This window comes from Triturus cristatus, chromosome 7 (genome assembly GCF_964204655.1).
Source record: "Triturus cristatus chromosome 7, aTriCri1.1, whole genome shotgun sequence".
Classification (NCBI taxonomy): domain Eukaryota; kingdom Metazoa; phylum Chordata; class Amphibia; order Caudata; family Salamandridae; genus Triturus; species Triturus cristatus.
In genome coordinates, this window is record NC_140590.1 from 666,276,327 (window position 1) to 666,295,816 (window position 19,490).

The 19,490-nt window shown below is 45.4% G+C and overlaps 1 protein-coding gene across 2 annotated transcripts in view; it reads right to left on the reverse strand.

Annotated features, from left to right (window-relative positions):
* LOC146810319 (ATP-binding cassette sub-family A member 9-like) overlaps window positions 1-19,490 on the reverse strand; it is a 1,478,308-nt gene that overhangs the window by 1,044,674 nt on the left and 414,144 nt on the right. For both annotated transcript variants that reach the window (XM_085617315.1, XM_085617314.1), the window contains exon 15: window positions 6,714-6,852. In XM_085617315.1, the coding sequence (XP_085473441.1) occupies window positions 6,714-6,852 (139 nt within the window). The remainder of the gene's footprint in view (window positions 1-6,713; window positions 6,853-19,490) is intronic.

Below are 19,490 nucleotides of genomic sequence, written 5' to 3' on the forward strand. Positions count from 1 at the left end.
CGCTCGCGTAGTTTGCGAAGTTTGCGCTACTTCGCACTACGCTAATTGCACGTAGCACAGTGCAAACACGCATAGCGTAGTGCAGCGGTCATTTTTTCCTTGCTCGCGGTCCTCAACGTCAAGTTGGAGACCACAAGCAAGCAAAATGACATCCCGGCGAGACTTTTTTCTCGTTCGCGATCAACAACATCAAGTTGCCGATCGCGAGCGTGGAAAATAAACCTCCCGGCGAGCTTCTCAATGCGGGGAGGTCAGGTTTCTCATTGCGAGTGGTAGCGTATGCTCGCGACCGCTCATGATGAGAAACTACCAGTCCGCGTTGAAAAAGCTGCCGCTCGAGTAGAAATCTACTCGAGCGGCAGAAAATGACCGCTTGCACTGTGCAAGATGCAGTTTGCACTGATTGCACAGTGCAGACAAGCATCCAGCACTGTGCAATCAGTACGAACAGCATCTTGCACAGTGCACTACGCAGTTTGCGAAGCTACGGGTAGCTCGCGTAGTGCGAAGTGCACTTCGCGTAGCTACGCGTAGCGCTACTTCGCAAACTACACCCAGGGTTAGTTTTGTCACTAGTTCTTCTTTGTGGTGTTTGAATCGTTACTAGCGTTTAGACCCAGAAGTGCGCAAAGTGAGTTCTCGGTCCCCTTCACTTCAGTGACACATTTTTGTACAGCCACCTTTGGCACGTGGTTCTTATCCTAAAATAAAGCAGCGTGGTTTTGCATGTGCTTGTGGGCATTTATGTGGCGATTACATTGGGTGACTTTATTGGTTTTCTAAGGCCTTGAAGCACTTATTGAATGCAAATGAAAGCTGACTGCTTCATATATTGATGTAGGTGAAAACTGTTACATCCTTGGAAAACATTAAAGCTTCATGAAAGTTTGCTTTATATTTGGGAAAACAAAGAGAAAGGCAACCCACTCTAACAAAGCCTCTCAATCAACAGTTGTACATAACCAGGTATTCAGACAAAATATAAAAATAAAAAAATAGAGAGAAGCAGAAATACCAAGTTTGAAATATCTTGATGCACAAATATTGTGTGCAAACATATCGTGGACAAAAAGATTGATATTAAGGTAAGTAACATTGATTTTAAATACATATAGTTTGTTACTATCAATGTTAAAAACATCTATGAGCCTGACAACAGGCTGTCAGTGATGGTCTGACTGCCATCCAGCAGAGCTGTCCGACTGCCACATTATGATGCAGTCAGTCCGATGACTGTGGTCAGTGAGACCAAATGACGTCTCCAACAGTCTCAAGAAGCCTGTCAGGCCATCGGTCAGATCATAATCCCTACAATAGGGATGGTACCTGTGCAGGTACCATCGTGGGAATTAAAGATGTCCCTTTGCGACAGCCTTTCCATGGCCGTCCGACTGCTGTTGAAAGGCCATTGGAATTGGACTTTGGGGGCCCCAAGCAGGGCCCCAGTCCCCCGTGGGCCTCTGCTATGAGCTTAATAATCCATGCCCTGTGTGCAAGGCACCACATGGTGTTTCAAAACATCCCCGTTTCCACTGCGGCTTTATTTGTATTTTTAGTGCCATAGCAGTTTGTGGGGTTTATAGGGGTACAGGGTGGCAAGTAACCTACTGATAATTAATAATTTTTTAATATTACATATTTAATTGGTAATTAATTATGTTAATTATATAATATTTAGTGGTAATTACATTAAGTTTTAGGTGCAGTATGTTGGGTTTATAGGGGTATAGTCTAGGAAGGGATTTAATTAGAATTATTTAATAATTAATTTTTAATTATCACAAATTATTTAATTGATAATTATATAAATTGTGTAATTAATGTAATTCCTTAATGTTTTGGTTGTGGGTTGTGGTTCTGGTAGGTGCAAAGGGTGTGAAGGAAATTAATTATAATAAATAATAATTATTAATTATTAATATTTATTGAATTGACAATTATGTAAATTGGGTAATTAACTTTTTTTAAAGTTATATATGAGGTGGGGGTGTTGTTTGTAAGTAAAGAGTGAAAGGTTTATTAAATATAATTTATTATTAGTTAATTGTCGTCCTTAATTGTGTACCTGATCATTAGTTATGTAAATTATGTAATTAAGATATTTTTAAATATATATTAGGTGTGCATTGTTGGGTTTTGAGGAATAAAGGTTGGGAAGTTAATTAAATGCAATTATTTTATTATTAGTTAATTACTATTAATTGTTTAATCGATAATTAAGTATGGAAAATTTGTAATTATTAGAATTTCAAGATATATTTTCAGTGTGTGTTTACTTTTTGGAGGTATAGAAATAAAATAGCTGTTTATTGTTGTAAAATGTGTTATTACTTATGTTATGTGTTAATTGTGTTATGATTTTTAATTGTAAATAACCTTATATTTGTAGGTTGTTTTCATTGTGAAAATATAGTGTGGTATGTTAATTATATTATGTGTTTTGAATTAAAATATTTACAAAATATTGTAACAAACATGTACTTATTTCATTAAAAGAAATTAGTTAGCTATTTTAAATTTAAATATTCATCTTTGTTGTTATTTAATGTAGTTGTTAAAATATTTTATTTATTTAAAGTGAACTACTCTCTCTCTACTGCACAGACTGGACTGGGAATAGTAATTTGTACCCCTTCTGAGTCCAACACTTTCCCTACTGCTGCGCTGACTGAAGTGACTGGAGTGTGAATAGTAATTGTTACCCCTCCGCAATCAACACTTTTCCTACTGTTGCACACAGTGGAGTTGGAATAGTGGATTTTACCCCTCCTGAGGCCAACACGTTCCTTCCTCTTGCACTGACTGGAGTGGTAATGGTAAATTTTACCCCTCCACAATCCAGCACTTTCTTAACTGTTGCAGTACCTGGAGTGGGAATAGTAATTTGTACCCCTCCTGAGTCCAACGCTTCCCCTACTGTTGCAAAGATTGGAGTGGGAATAATCAATTTTACCCCACCAGAGTCCAATGATTTCCCTATTGTTGCAGAGACTGGAGTGGGAATAGTATATGTATTATCCCGACAATTTTATAGTTTTGTTTATATTGTTTAAATGTAAATTATTATGATGTTTCTGTGTATCCATAATATTTATATTTGTTAATGTTTGTAATATGTAATATATTTTTTGCAAAAGTAATTTTCTATTTTGTTTACATTTTTGTGTAAATTATATTGGTATGTTGTTTAGACTGTTTTCCAATTCATTTGTTAGTTTCTATTTTATTGTGTATATGTAGATATATATATATATATATATAAGCTGGGAATCTGCTCAATAAATCCCTTTGTCTGTATCCGGAGCTGTGTCCCGCTTGCTTTTTAATTAAGGTGAGCATTGATTGTGGATATATAGCCGGTTTTGCTGATACCGGCTTCGGACACGCCCTCTCGGTCAGGAGCACCGCGTCTTTCAGCAAATTTTGTGGAGGAGTACGAGTAGAAGAAACGCGGTGCCCCCCCGAGCAAAAACCACTGCCATTAGGCTGTTATGCTTGCGAGGGGAGAGAGGAGGCAGCGAGTGGCTGCCTGTTAAGGATACAGATTAGGGTGTGAGCCGGACCAACATTTCCAAGAGAACTGTGGCAGTATACAGTCCAGCGCCAAGAACTTTGGGGCATCACTGGGTGTTTGGAAGTCCCCATCACTGTATGAGGTACCACGTTGGATTGCAAGTACCATCATGCAGTTCACTTGAAGTCCAGCAGCATAATGATAACCACCAGTTTTAAGTAGGAGGAGCCGAGAGACTGCTTTTAAGGAGTGATCTCTGAGCCAAAGGTTAATCTGCCAGCCTGTGAGACGGGCACTGATGACGGCCATTCCGGCTAGAAACGCGTCTGTCAAAGCGTTTCACGGACTGTAAAGCTTAAGCTGGGAATCTGCTCAATAAATCCCTTTGTCTGTATCCGGAGCTGTGTCCCGCTTGCTTTTTAATTAAGGTGAGCATTGGTTGTGGATATATAGCCGGTTTTGCTGATACAGGCTTCGGACACGCCCTCTCGGTCAGGAGCACCGCATCTTTCAACAAATCTTGTGGTGGAGTATGAGGAGTACAAACGCGGTGCCCCCCCGAGCAAAAACCACTGCCATTAGGCTGTTATGCTTGCGAGGGGAGAGAGGAGGCAGCGATTGGCTGCCTGTTAAGGATACAGATTAGGGTGTGAGCCGGACCAACATTTACAAGAGAACTGTGGCTGTATACAGTCCAGCGCCAAGAACTTTGGGGCATCACTGGGTGTTTGGAAGTCCCCATCACTGTATGAGGTACCACGTTGGACTGCAAGCACCATCATGCAGTTCACTTGAAGTCCAGCAGCATAATGATAACCACCTGTTTTAAGTAGGAGGAGTCGAGAGACTGCTTTTAAGGAGTGATCTCTGAGCCAAAGGTGAATCTACCAGCCTATGAGACCGGCACTGATGACGGCCATTCCGGCTAGAAACGCGTCTGTCAAAGCGTTTCACGGACTGTAAAGCTTAAGCTGGGAATCTGCTCAATAAATCCCTTTGTCTGTATCCGGAGCTGTGTCCCGCTTGCTTTTTAATTAAGGTGAGCATTGGTTGTGGATATATAGCCGGTTTTGCTGATACTGGCTTCGGACACGCCCTCTCGGTCAGGAGCACCGCGTCTTTCAGCAAATCTTGTGGTGGAGTACGAGGAGTACAAACGCGGTGCCCCCCCCGAGCAAAAACCACTGCCATTAGGCTGTCATGCTTGCGAGGGGAGAGAGGAGGCAGCGAGTGGCTGCCTGTTAAGGATACAGATTAGGGTGTGAGCCGGACCAACATTTCCAAGAGAACTGTGGCAGTATACAGTCCAGCGCCAAGAACTTTGGGGCATCACTGGGTGTTTGGAAGTCCCCATCACTGTATGAGGTACCACGTTGGACTGCAAGTACCATCATGCAGTTCACTTGAAGTCCAGCAGCATAATGATAACCACCTGTTTTAAGTAGGAGGAGCCGAGAGACTGCTTTTAAGGAGTGATCTCTGAGCCAAAGGTGAATCTACCAGCCTGTGAGACCGGCACTGATGACGGCCATTCCGGCTAGAAACGCGTCTGCCAAAGCGTTTCATGGACTGTAAAGCTTAAGCTGGGAACCTGCTCAATAAATCCCTTTGTCTGTATCCGGAGCTGTGTTCCGCTTGCTTTTTAATTAAGGTGAGCATTGGTTGTGGATATATATATATATATATATGAATATGACAAGGGAGATTGCTGCACTTAGCAGTTCTCCTTCCGCGGTGTTGGTGCCTGCTACGGTGGCAGCTGCAGACACATTAATTATTACCATGCATTTCCCTCCAGCATTCCAAGGAAAAAACAAAAGCAGCACACCTGGAGACTGCACAATAATTTTCTTGGTGCACAATAAAATTATTGTGCAGTCTCCAGGTGTGCCGCTTTTGTGTTTTAGCCACCATTATGTTTAGTTTTCCTAGCAAAAAACGAGTCTCATGCAGCGAATCAATCGAATGGGAGAGACCTCCACAATAACAAGCGCCTTGGCTTGTCAGTCGGTGGCATTATGAATATGTTCAAATCTCAAAGTGGCTAATGGCAATCCTCTAACTGATTAGTGCCCAGGTAAAAATCTGTTTCCACTAGTGAAAAGCAATTAAAACAGCAGCTTATCCAGGAAGAATGTGGCGTGGAAGCAAAAGCTGGCAGAGCGACAAATTGCAAAGCAAGCACGTACTCCATTGTATGATAATACCTAATAGAGGATTTGATGTAAGAATGCTGCAAAGCTAAGAGTGTATCCTGCCGGAAAAACATCCTAATCATTCTACCCTTCAAATGCTTCAACTATTAAGGGCCTCAATAAGATGACCGCAAGCCTCATCATGGGTTTCACTTTCGACTGCCGCATCACGATACAGCCGGTCGAAAGTGAATCTGGCCGGTCATTCCAGCTGGATTCCAACGGGCTCAAGGAGCCCGTTAGCCAGTCCGACAGGCTTTCCATCACGGGCTTTCCGACATGGAAAGCCTGTCGGAAAGTGACATTGGGGACCTTTACAGAGCCCCCTTCATCCTGCGGCCTTCAGTTGGGGGCTGAGGGGTACCTCTGTACCACGCGGAACAGGGATAAACAGATCCTTCCATTTCTCTATGGGAGCTTGAGCTATGGCCGGTTTACGGCTAAAGCACAAGCTCCCATAGAGAAATGGGAGTAGACGACCGCACCATGTGTGGTTGCATTATAATGCTGCTGTTGGGACTGCCGACTGGCGGTTGGTCGGTCCCGATTTGCAATTGTGTCGGGCAGACGTGAGTCCAGCCGACATCTTAATAAGGGCCTCAATGTTTAATTGTGGCATAGACCACGGTTGTAGATAGCAATCAACCCTGCACAAACACTGAATACATTTTAGTAATAGGTACCGAGCAATAGGCAGAAATGTTTAGAATTTGCACTTAATGGATCGGTGGGCAATACACAAGCCAAAAAGAAAAATACAGGGTGGCAGTGCATATTTTTATATGGGAGGTAGAAAGTTGCTCAGCTGCCCAGTATACGTATTTGTGGAAACCAATATTCTGGAGCACAATCCCTGAAACCCAATGTTTCAATCATGCTAACATCCAAAAGTGAAGGTACGAAATGAATGTCAATTTCACAAAATGCTGTTTTTTAAAACGACTAATGCTAGTTTTATGTCCTGTATGTTACGAACATCAGTTTACAGATGGGTCAATGCTCACCCGCCAGGATATCAGCCTCATCCATGAACTGAGTGCTGAATAGTGTGACTCTGCCGGACTTGCGCTCTTTCAACAGGTTCCAGACATGATGCCGGGAGCAGGGATCGAGGCCAGCCGTTGGCTCATCCAAAAGCAAGATCTACATGTAGTACAGTGTAGAAAAAAAGATGGCTCAGCACGGGTGCTTCGATAAGTGATGCAGTTTAAATTAAAACACTTATGGAACACAACTTATTTTTTTAAAGGGCACTTAACAATTAAAACCTGGCTTCCATGCCACCTCACACAACCACTTGTTCAATACGTAACTATTGGCCTGATGTACAAAGGTCTAGCAAGTCGACAACCAGTCCCAATATGAGTTACTGTCCATATGTCTTAACCATTTGCAAATTTAGCGTAAGTGTAAAATAATGAAATTGCATGTGCAATTTACCATAAATTGAAAGCAAGTGGTAACCACGTGCACAGCTGAAAAGCTCACTCAAATGCGATGTAAACTTTCACAGTGGAAGCCCTTTATGATATGGTGAGGAGGATCCTCTAAGCACAGCAGGGAAGGAGACAGGAGAACATTTTTAGATAGAGGATGACTTTCATTCAGCGAGCAGATGTTACTAAGCTCGATTGATGAGTAGTGATGGAGCAGGTAAAACAAAATGTTGAATACCTCCTCTAAATTGCATGAAATTAATTACGAAATCATTCTAAATTCAACTTGCAATAACCGGTTTGCAGTGAAATTTTACTAATCAACTTTTGCACCTTGATAAACACGAAATACACGTGGGACTAAAATGCTAATTGCGTGGCAGAATAATCAATTAATTAATTATGGTACACAAACTAACCTTAGATTGTGATGAAATAGAAAATTGCATGATTTATGTTGCTTTGTGATTGTTTGTGCTTTCGAAACTATAAAATGGTGAGTATTATCGCTTGAAATGTTGCTGCAGCTAGGCAAATACTAATATACATTGGGATTAGTGTGGGTTTGCACATTAAAATCTCCATTTCTATATTTAAATTACTGTTATGTCTGTTTTTGCTTAAGTTGGCATTCAGGCCTACTAGGCCGTAGTACCCAAGATGGAGTCTCTGAAGAAGATGCCACCATGTGAGCGCGATGATTTCTGCGCAGAATCGGATGGCTCTGGAGATCTCCAAATGACCCCAAATCTATGACACCGTGTTCCTTGTCAAGGATAGGAACTTGTTTGCCTGGCAACTGACGACGGTGTGGGAACAGCGGAAAGGACAATACAGAAGCTGTGGCGAAATGACTTCGCTTCCTCAAACTGTTACATTCGCAGCTTTCGCCTGAGAGCTAATTGAACATTATAAAATTTGCGCCTTCCTATGCCAAGTCTTCATGATAAACCAATTTACCCTGGGAAACTTTTAGAAAACTGACAGATAACCCTGAACTGTCCAATCAGAACATTTCTCTACCCCTAAAATGTTAATCTGAAGTAAGAGGGAAAAAGGGTATATAACGCCCTCATTGCCAAAAGAAAAAAAACATCGGGTTGATCTTTCATGGCGTTGGGTCTGCATTGAGCTGGTGGCGATTTCAATGGTTTGCCTTGGGTTTCTTTGGCTTTCGGGGGAGAAGTTTCCAGTCTATCTTATATTTCGTCTGACGGCTTGATCTTTGCTGTGGGTCGGACAGCCTATCCTGGAAATTGTACCAGAGAATGCAGATAACTCTCTGTTTACTCAGAAAGTCGTCGACGCTTGCTAATTGGTAATTAATTAACTGCACTTTCTAAATTCATGCTTATTTACTAAATGTCTGATTTCTCTTTAAAAACAAAACTGAATTTATATTATGAACTGTAGTGCATAAATGCTAGCGCAGGGAAATTATTATTAGATAATCAAAGTTGAAATAATACGAGATGAGTTTGTGGTTCTTTAATTAATTACTGAAAATACAAAATGTTTCCTAGGCTTTAATTGTGTTTTAGCTGGTTCTAATTCACCATCAACCAGTCCAACTAATTGGTCCATCGACCAAGTGGTGGAGTGCCTTGATGTTAAGGTTTGGATTCTGTAGGTGCATATGTATAAAATGTATATAATGTAAAGAAGAATTTATCCTGATAGGTAATAAGGTACCCACATGTCCAGCGCTTCTCTCCTATGTACGTATTTGAGTGAGAGTTATTGAATGACGAGTGCGTGTTGGTGTTATGGGCCCCACCAATGAATGAGTGTATGGATGAGTTGTTGTGATTTTGAATCTGTGACATAGGGAGTATATGTAAATTTTGCCCTTGCACTGCATCAGTAGTAGCCTTTTTTAGACCAGTACACCCAGCACAGCAAGGCAATCCTCGCATACGTTTAGGAATTGTGTAGCCTACTCCTCCGAGCATCTGGTAGGTAGCAGTGTATGGTAGAAGCTGCTTGGGAATTATCTCAGAGTACCCTGTCAAGGGGTTTCTATACCTTTCTAGAATGAATGCTGGAAATTACAAATTTCAATATTTATTTTCCAAACACCATTGCTGATATGCAAAGAATGAAGATACAGAATTAATTTTTATATAGCACTATTTCTGAAAAAAAATTAAATACGTTTTTGGGACAAACATAGGCTTCATACATCACTTGGTGAAGAGAGGATTGACAGTTTTATTTTTACACATACTCCTTGCAATAGTACCTTGTATGACTGGTCAGTATTACTCCAAATTTGCGCTTCTACGGCCCAATCTAAATATAACTTGCACCCATCAGCCTCAAAAGTCCCCCTCCCTGGAGTCTCTCCCCCAGCATCCAATCTCCCTGATCTCCTATACTTGCTCCATGCCTCCCATACTTTCTCCCATTTTTTTTGGACAGCCTCTCACCATGTATTTCACCTGTTCTTCCCTCTGGCACCAATCCAAGTCGGCTCCCCATTCTGCCATACCCAGAGGGAACACAGCCCCCCATGCTCTCGCTAATTTACGTTTGGCAACTCCAGGTGCCAGCCTTAGCCAGATCTCCATGTACCTTTGCCAATTCTCTTCCCCCTTAATCCCTAAGAGGAGCCACTTTGCATCAAGAGGGATCTCCATCACAGTGACCTTGACCATCCTAGTCGCCAACACGGCCCAGTAGCTCTGTACAAGTGGGCACTCCTAAAGGATGTGGAAAAAAGTTCCCTCGTTCCTACATCCTCCTACACAGCGGAGAATCTGCCCTGCCAATCTTGTGAAGCGATGTCTGTGAATAGTAAGTCCTATGCAGTATTTAAAATTGGGCCAGTCTGAATCTTCCTCGGATAGCAATCTCCTGCAGGCTCTGGAAGGCCTCCGCCCAGTCCTCGTCCTCAAACTCTCCAAGATCTCCCACCCACGTGTGCCTTAAGGGGCCCAGTGGGTCTGGGGAATTATTTACAAATTTCCTATTTATCTTCAATGCTCCCCCTTCCATCAATGTCACCGTAAGAATCCGGTCCTCCAGAGGGGAGGACTCAGGTTTTTGTTCGCACTCTGGCAAACGGCAACAAAGGGTGTGCCCCAGCTGAAGATATTGGAAATGCTCGGATTCTAACAGGTTGTAATCCCTGCTGACATCCTCGACTTTAAAAAGACTTGATTACTCCAGACATCACAGGTGTTCTATGGCGATGAGCTCCCATTTCGATAATCCCTCAAGACCACCCACCTCCGGCAGCAGACCACTGTGCCAGAGTGGTGTTAGCCTGGTAAGCCTCCCTCTCCATCCCAGAAACCGTGTGGCCTCTCTCCAGACTCCAATTACTGTCTGTGTGTGTTGTGGCATGCCCCTGTCATCCCCTGCTCCATAGAGGTATACTCATATCCTCTTTGGCCCACCTTATGAACTTTATATGCCGGATCCACAAACACCAACACGTTAATGACCAATAGTTGTGAGCCCCAGTATTATTTCAGAATATCTGAAATCACTAGCCTCCCATCGTAACTTGGTCAATGCTATTCTAGGCATACCCCCCTGTCACAGTAACCTGCAGTCCATGCTCTTAAAGACAACCGGAGGGATCTTATAGGGTATATTCTGCATGATGTAAAGTTGATCACTGTAGGCTCATCATTTTGTATGGGGCTGCTCTGCCCAACAGTGTAAGCGGCAGGTTGACCCAATGTGTCACGTCCCCTCCAATTAGGGGTGATATTTTTCCAAAAGAAACTCCCGGGGATCCCGTGTGACGTATACTCCCAGGTCTCAAAACCCTTTCAGAACCACCGGAGGCTAGGCAGTCCCACGGTAAGTGTGGGGCCGCCCCAGACAGTGGACATATCACCGACCAGTTAACAAGTATAGCCTGAGTGGTCCCTAAAAATGCAAAACACCTGCATAATCCTGTCAATTGAGAATTGGGGGTGCGTGACGTATAGGAGGGGGACTTTGCATAGAGGGAGATCTGTTCTCAACACCCACCCATCACCTTGGTACCCCATGTCAAGGGGTCCTAACGGATCCATGCTGCTAGCGGCTCGAGCGCCAGGGCAACATAATGAGGGACATCGGGCAATCTTGGTGAGGGCCCCTTTGAGCTCAAAGCTACGGGATGTTGAACCATTTATTCTCACCCTGGCCATGGGGGCTCACTTAAGTCACCTGATCCACCCACGGAACTTTATCCCGAAGTCCAGCCTTCCTAGCACCATGAACAAATAGTTCTATTCAACTGAGTTAAATGGCATCCTGGCATCTTGGGCCAATGAGACTGTCTGTTCATCCATTTGGGACTCGGTCAGGTGAAGCACTCCATACAGGCGTTGGAGATTAAGTCAGGTGTTCCTGTTGGGTATGAAGCTAGACTGATCAGGTTGAATGTTCAAGAGGAGGATCCCTCGCAATCTAGTCGCCAGGGCCTTAGTTAGTACTTTGGCCTCTATGTTGAGCAGGGAGATCAGGTTATAAGACCCGCAATCCTCCGAGGGACCTGCCCTCTTTGTGAAGTACCACTATGGTTGCTGTACGCTGGTCCTAAGGTAGGCAACCCTCCTTGTTCACCACTAGGAATATTGCTAAAATTGGTTTTGTTGCAACGTCTATAAGCCCCTTGAACAACTCAACCGGTAGGCTGTTAGGGCCGAGTGCCTTCCTCGATTTAAGCTTGCTCAATGCCTGCGTCAGCTCCTCTTCCATTAGGTCTGCCTCCAGGATTTTGCTCTCCACTCCAGTGAGAGCCTGAAGGGCAATATCTTTAAGGAGATCTGCGCACTCTAAACCCATCATGGAGGTCTAGGATGAATAGAGGGTATCACAGTAGGTGGCAAGGGAATCTGCTATCTCTGCCTTCGCTGTATATATGTCTCCGCTCTCATCTCGTACCTCAAGTAATCATGATCTCTGCTTTTGTGCCTGATCCTCCGCCAAAGCTCGCAGTTCTTGTTGGCAAAGTTGTTATCAGTGACAGTGTCCTTCTCCCTCACTTCCCACGCCCTCCTCTCCAAGTCCTTTATCTCTTTCATGTCTAATGTTTGAAGCATGTACAGATTGGATGGAACCTATGTCATAATTTTGCCCTCATGCCCCACAAGAGATTGTTACAACAAACAAATGATGGACGGAATGCTGACAATGCATACATTCTCCCCCAGTCAAGAGATCTGGGTTAAATCCATCGTTCTTTTGCCCACTACACCACCCCAGTTTAGACATGGCCATATGCAAATCAGTCTTGACCCTGTGCCTCATGGGAACAGTCCAGCCCGAACTGCCAAGCCATGTCTTCCCTGGACCGGAATCAAGCATCCTAGGACCGGTTTCTGGCTATCAGCCGTCATCAGCCAGGATAGCTCGACTCCAGTGGCGTAGTGAGCACGGGTCCCACGTCTGGGAATACCCATCCCACTTAGGGCGAAAAGCGTTACAACAAACAAATGATGGACGGAATGCTGACAATGCATACATTCTCCCCCAGTCAAGAGATCTGGGTTAAATCCATCGTTCTTTTGCCCACTACACCACCCCAGTTTAGACATGGCCATATGCAAATCAGTCTTGACCCTGTGCCTCATGGGAACAGTCCAGCCCGAACTGCCAAGCCATGTCTTCCCTGGACCGGAATCAAGCATCCTAGGACCGGTTTCTGGCTATCAGCCGTCATCAGCCAGGATAGCTCGACTCCAGTGGCGTAGTGAGCACGGGTCCCACGTCTGGGAATACCCATCCCACTTAGGGCGAAAAGCGTTACAACAAACAAATGATGGACGGAATGCTGACAATGCATACATTCTCCCCCAGTCAAGAGATCTGGGTTAAATCCATCGTTCTTTTGCCCACTACACCACCCCAGTTTAGACATGGCCATATGCAAATCAGTCTTGACCCTGTGCCTCATGGGAACAGTCCAGCCCGAACTGCCAAGCCATGTCTTCCCTGGACCGGAATCAAGCATCCTAGGACCGGTTTCTGGCTATCAGCCGTCATCAGCCAGGATAGCTCGACTCCAGTGGCGTAGTGAGCACGGGTCCCACGTCTGGGAATACCCATCCCACTTAGGGCGAAAAGCGTTACAACAAACAAATGATGGACGGAATGCTGACAATGCATACATTCTCCCCCAGTCAAGAGATCTGGGTTAAATCCATCGTTCTTTTGCCCACTACACCACCCCAGTTTAGACATGGCCATATGCAAATCAGTCTTGACCCTGTGCCTCATGGGAACAGTCCAGCCCGAACTGCCAAGCCATGTCTTCCCTGGACCGGAATCAAGCATCCTAGGACCGGTTTCTGGCTATCAGCCGTCATCAGCCAGGATAGCTCGACTCCAGTGGCGTAGTGAGCACGGGTCCCACGTCTGGGAATACCCATCCCACTTAGGGCGAAAAGCGTTACAACAAACAAATGATGGACGGAATGCTGACAATGCATACATTCTCCCCCAGTCAAGAGATCTGGGTTAAATCCATCGTTCTTTTGCCCACTACACCACCCCAGTTTAGACATGGCCATATGCAAATCAGTCTTGACCCTGTGCCTCATGGGAACAGTCCAGCCCGAACTGCCAAGCCATGTCTTCCCTGGACCGGAATCAAGCATCCTAGGACCGGTTTCTGGCTATCAGCCGTCATCAGCCAGGATAGCTCGACTCCAGTGGCGTAGTGAGCACGGGTCCCACGTCTGGGAATACCCATCCCACTTAGGGCGAAAAGCGTTACAACAAACAAATGATGGACGGAATGCTGACAATGCATACATTCTCCCCCAGTCAAGAGATCTGGGTTAAATCCATCGTTCTTTTGCCCACTACACCACCCCAGTTTAGACATGGCCATATGCAAATCAGTCTTGACCCTGTGCCTCATGGGAACAGTCCAGCCCGAACTGCCAAGCCATGTCTTCCCTGGACCGGAATCAAGCATCCTAGGACCGGTTTCTGGCTATCAGCCGTCATCAGCCAGGATAGCTCGACTCCAGTGGCGTAGTGAGCACGGGTCCCACGTCTGGGAATACCCATCCCACTTAGGGCGAAAAGCGTTACAACAAACAAATGATGGACGGAATGCTGACAATGCATACATTCTCCCCCAGTCAAGAGATCTGGGTTAAATCCATCGTTCTTTTGCCCACTACACCACCCCAGTTTAGACATGGCCATATGCAAATCAGTCTTGACCCTGTGCCTCATGGGAACAGTCCAGCCCGAACTGCCAAGCCATGTCTTCCCTGGACCGGAATCAAGCATCCTAGGACCGGTTTCTGGCTATCAGCCGTCATCAGCCAGGATAGCTCGACTCCAGTGGCGTAGTGAGCACGGGTCCCACGTCTGGGAATACCCATCCCACTTAGGGCGAAAAGCGTTACAACAAACAAATGATGGACGGAATGCTGACAATGCATACATTCTCCCCCAGTCAAGAGATCTGGGTTAAATCCATCGTTCTTTTGCCCACTACACCACCCCAGTTTAGACATGGCCATATGCAAATCAGTCTTGACCCTGTGCCTCATGGGAACAGTCCAGCCCGAACTGCCAAGCCATGTCTTCCCTGGACCGGAATCAAGCATCCTAGGACCGGTTTCTGGCTATCAGCCGTCATCAGCCAGGATAGCTCGACTCCAGTGGCGTAGTGAGCACGGGTCCCACGTCTGGGAATACCCATCCCACTTAGGGCGAAAAGCGTTACAACAAACAAATGATGGACGGAATGCTGACAATGCATACATTCTCCCCCAGTCAAGAGATCTGGGTTAAATCCATCGTTCTTTTGCCCACTACACCACCCCAGTTTAGACATGGCCATATGCAAATCAGTCTTGACCCTGTGCCTCATGGGAACAGTCCAGCCCGAACTGCCAAGCCATGTCTTCCCTGGACCGGAATCAAGCATCCTAGGACCGGTTTCTGGCTATCAGCCGTCATCAGCCAGGATAGCTCGACTCCAGTGGCGTAGTGAGCACGGGTCCCACGTCTGGGAATACCCATCCCACTTAGGGCGAAAAGCGTTACAACAAACAAATGATGGACGGAATGCTGACAATGCATACATTCTCCCCCAGTCAAGAGATCTGGGTTAAATCCATCGTTCTTTTGCCCACTACACCACCCCAGTTTAGACATGGCCATATGCAAATCAGTCTTGACCCTGTGCCTCATGGGAACAGTCCAGCCCGAACTGCCAAGCCATGTCTTCCCTGGACCGGAATCAAGCATCCTAGGACCGGTTTCTGGCTATCAGCCGTCATCAGTCAGGATAGCTCGACTCCAGTGGCGTAGTGAGCACGGGTCCCACGTCTGGGAATACCCATCCCACTTAGGGCGAAAAGCGTTACAACAAACAAATGATGGACGGAATGCTGACAATGCATACATTCTCCCCCAGTCAAGAGATCTGGGTTAAATCCATCGTTCTTTTGCCCACTACACCACCCCAGTTTAGACATGGCCATATGCAAATCAGTCTTGACCCTGTGCCTCATGGGAACAGTCCAGCCCGAACTGCCAAGCCATGTCTTCCCTGGACCGGAATCAAGCATCCTAGGACCGGTTTCTGGCTATCAGCCGTCATCAGCCAGGATAGCTCGACTCCAGTGGCGTAGTGAGCACGGGTCCCACGTCTGGGAATACCCATCCCACTTAGGGCGAAAAGCGTTACAACAAACAAATGATGGACGGAATGCTGACAATGCATACATTCTCCCCCAGTCAAGAGATCTGGGTTAAATCCATCGTTCTTTTGCCCACTACACCACCCCAGTTTAGACATGGCCATATGCAAATCAGTCTTGACCCTGTGCCTCATGGGAACAGTCCAGCCCGAACTGCCAAGCCATGTCTTCCCTGGACCGGAATCAAGCATCCTAGGACCGGTTTCTGGCTATCAGCCGTCATCAGCCAGGATAGCTCGACTCCAGTGGCGTAGTGAGCACGGGTCCCACGTCTGGGAATACCCATCCCACTTAGGGCGAAAAGCGTTACAACAAACAAATGATGGACGGAATGCTGACAATGCATACATTCTCCCCCAGTCAAGAGATCTGGGTTAAATCCATCGTTCTTTTGCCCACTACACCACCCCAGTTTAGACATGGCCATATGCAAATCAGTCTTGACCCTGTGCCTCATGGGAACAGTCCAGCCCGAACTGCCAAGCCATGTCTTCCCTGGACCGGAATCAAGCATCCTAGGACCGGTTTCTGGCTATCAGCCGTCATCAGCCAGGATAGCTCGACTCCAGTGGCGTAGTGAGCACGGGTCCCACGTCTGGGAATACCCATCCCACTTAGGGCGAAAAGCGTTACAACAAACAAATGATGGACGGAATGCTGACAATGCATACTTTCCCCCCCAGTCAAGAGATCTGGGTTAAATCCATCGTTCTTTTGCCCACTACACCACCCCAGTTTAGACATGGCCATATGCAAATCAGTCTTGACCCTGTGCCTCATGGGAACAGTCCAGCCCGAACTGCCAAGCCATGTCTTCCCTGGACCGGAATCAAGCATCCTAGGACCGGTTTCTGGCTATCAGCCGTCATCAGCCAGGATAGCTCGACTCCAGTGGCGTAGTGAGCACGGGTCCCACGTCTGGGAATACCCATCCCACTTAGGGCGAAAAGCGTTACAACAAACAAATGATGGACGGAATGCTGACAATGCATACATTCTCCCCCAGTCAAGAGATCTGGGTTAAATCCATCGTTCTTTTGCCCACTACACCACCCCAGTTTAGACATGGCCATATGCAAATCAGTCTTGACCCTGTGCCTCATGGGAACAGTCCAGCCCGAACTGCCAAGCCATGTCTTCCCTGGACCGGAATCAAGCATCCTAGGACCGGTTTCTGGCTATCAGCCGTCATCAGCCAGGATAGCTCGACTCCAGTGGCGTAGTGAGCACGGGTCCCACGTCTGGGAATACCCATCCCACTTAGGGCGAAAAGCGTTACAACAAACAAATGATGGACGGAATGCTGACAATGCATACATTCTCCCCCAGTCAAGAGATCTGGGTTAAATCCATCGTTCTTTTGCCCACTACACCACCCCAGTTTAGACATGGCCATATGCAAATCAGTCTTGACCCTGTGCCTCATGGGAACAGTCCAGCCCGAACTGCCAAGCCATGTCTTCCCTGGACCGGAATCAAGCATCCTAGGACCGGTTTCTGGCTATCAGCCGTCATCAGCCAGGATAGCTCGACTCCAGTGGCGTAGTGAGCACGGGTCCCACGTCTGGGAATACCCATCCCACTTAGGGCGAAAAGCGTTACAACAAACAAATGATGGACGGAATGCTGACAATGCATACATTCTCCCCCAGTCAAGAGATCTGGGTTAAATCCATCGTTCTTTTGCCCACTACACCACCCCAGTTTAGACATGGCCATATGCAAATCAGTCTTGACCCTGTGCCTCATGGGAACAGTCCAGCCCGAACTGCCAAGCCATGTCTTCCCTGGACCGGAATCAAGCATCCTAGGACCGGTTTCTGGCTATCAGCCGTCATCAGCCAGGATAGCTCGACTCCAGTGGCGTAGTGAGCACGGGTCCCACGTCTGGGAATACCCATCCCACTTAGGGCGAAAAGCGTTACAACAAACAAATGATGGACGGAATGCTGACAATGCATACATTCTCCCCCAGTCAAGAGATCTGGGTTAAATCCATCGTTCTTTTGCCCACTACACCACCCCAGTTTAGACATGGCCATATGCAAATCAGTCTTGACCCTGTGCCTCATGGGAACAGTCCAGCCCGAACTGCCAAGCCATGTCTTCCCTGGACCGGAATCAAGCATCCTAGGACCGGTTTCTGGCTATCAGCCGTCATCAGCCAGGATAGCTCGACTCCAGTGGCGTAGTGAGCACGGGTCCCACGTCTGGGAATACCCATCCCACTTAGGGCGAAAAGCGTTACAACAAACAAATGATGGACGGAATGCTGACAATGCATACAAGAGATTGAGTATGTTTGCTGCTATCATAAAAAGAACCACTCTCTCACTCTCTCGATAAACAGGTGGATTGTTATGGCACATGCCTCATAACTGACACATTTGCCCATCTCCCAGTAACCATACATGACAGATGGCTGGTTGCTTGGTAAGGTCACAGGTTTTAACTAAATGCAATAGTAATATTTCACACCTGTGAAGAATGATACCACACTTGAATCTGCTAGAGAGCTATAATACTGTTCACAAGCAAACCAGAGCAATTATTGAATGTGCATGCGTTTTACTGAAATGGAGGCTTCGCTCTCTGCACAAGAATGAGGGTGCACTGGCAGTGGCAAGTCACATGTTGTAGGAACGGATGCAGCACGTGATGCCGAAGGACCTGCATGCAAGACTTATAGAAATAATAACTTTTGAGGTATGGAAGACAAAAAATGCTAATATAATGTCTAATTTTGTGTTTATATCATTTGAAACATATTTTCATGTGTTAAATTGTTTATCGAAAATCTTTAAATATTATAAAGTCAATCTGCTTGGTTTTAAAATTCACAAATAGATTTCTGTTTGTAAATGGAAAAAATACATTTTTTTTAAACTTTTCAATTCTTTACGTACTAGTACTTCCTATGGCACACAGAGTTAAACAAAAGCTATACTGAGTTGAACCTTGCTCGACTGTTACAGGCACACTACTAATACTTTCATTAGGTGCAGTATTCAGCATACTTGCAGGATTAGCAGTCTGCTTTTCCTCAAGTGCATTTGTCATTTGTGAATTCTGCTGGCTACATCACCACTGTGGCAAATCATCTCTACTTGCATATTAGCTGCAGCTAGCAGATGCCAGCATTTCTTAGACCTCTGTTCCTTTCCCTACGGCTGTATGCCTCTGTCTGCAGCAATAACTTCCCACTCTGAAGCATCTTCCTCAGTCTGTGCCGGAGTTCTCTTGTTAAGTGGCTATGTTAGGAAACACATTAGTGGGTATATGACATTATATTGATGGATTGAAAATGTATACTTTTATTTAGTATACATATTTTTGTATTATTTACAATATTATTGTACAATATGTGTCTGTTATTTTAAAAGTTTAGATTTCTTCGGACACAAAAACAAAGTTTTTGTATTAAACTTTATAGGTTTCTTCAATGTTAGTAATTTGGGAATGAAAGCAAGAGTAAACCTACAGGCACTACTTCCATTTCCCCAAACGCATTGGCCATGCTTTATCTAACATCCAACAAAGAATTTCAATACCTATTCATTTTAAAATGTTTTTATTGTTCTAATTACAAAATCATTTAAACAAAATATATATATACATTTTAAAGTAAAACTGAAAATAAACTTTGTGGGATTTGGCCCTCTCTGCAGAGTGA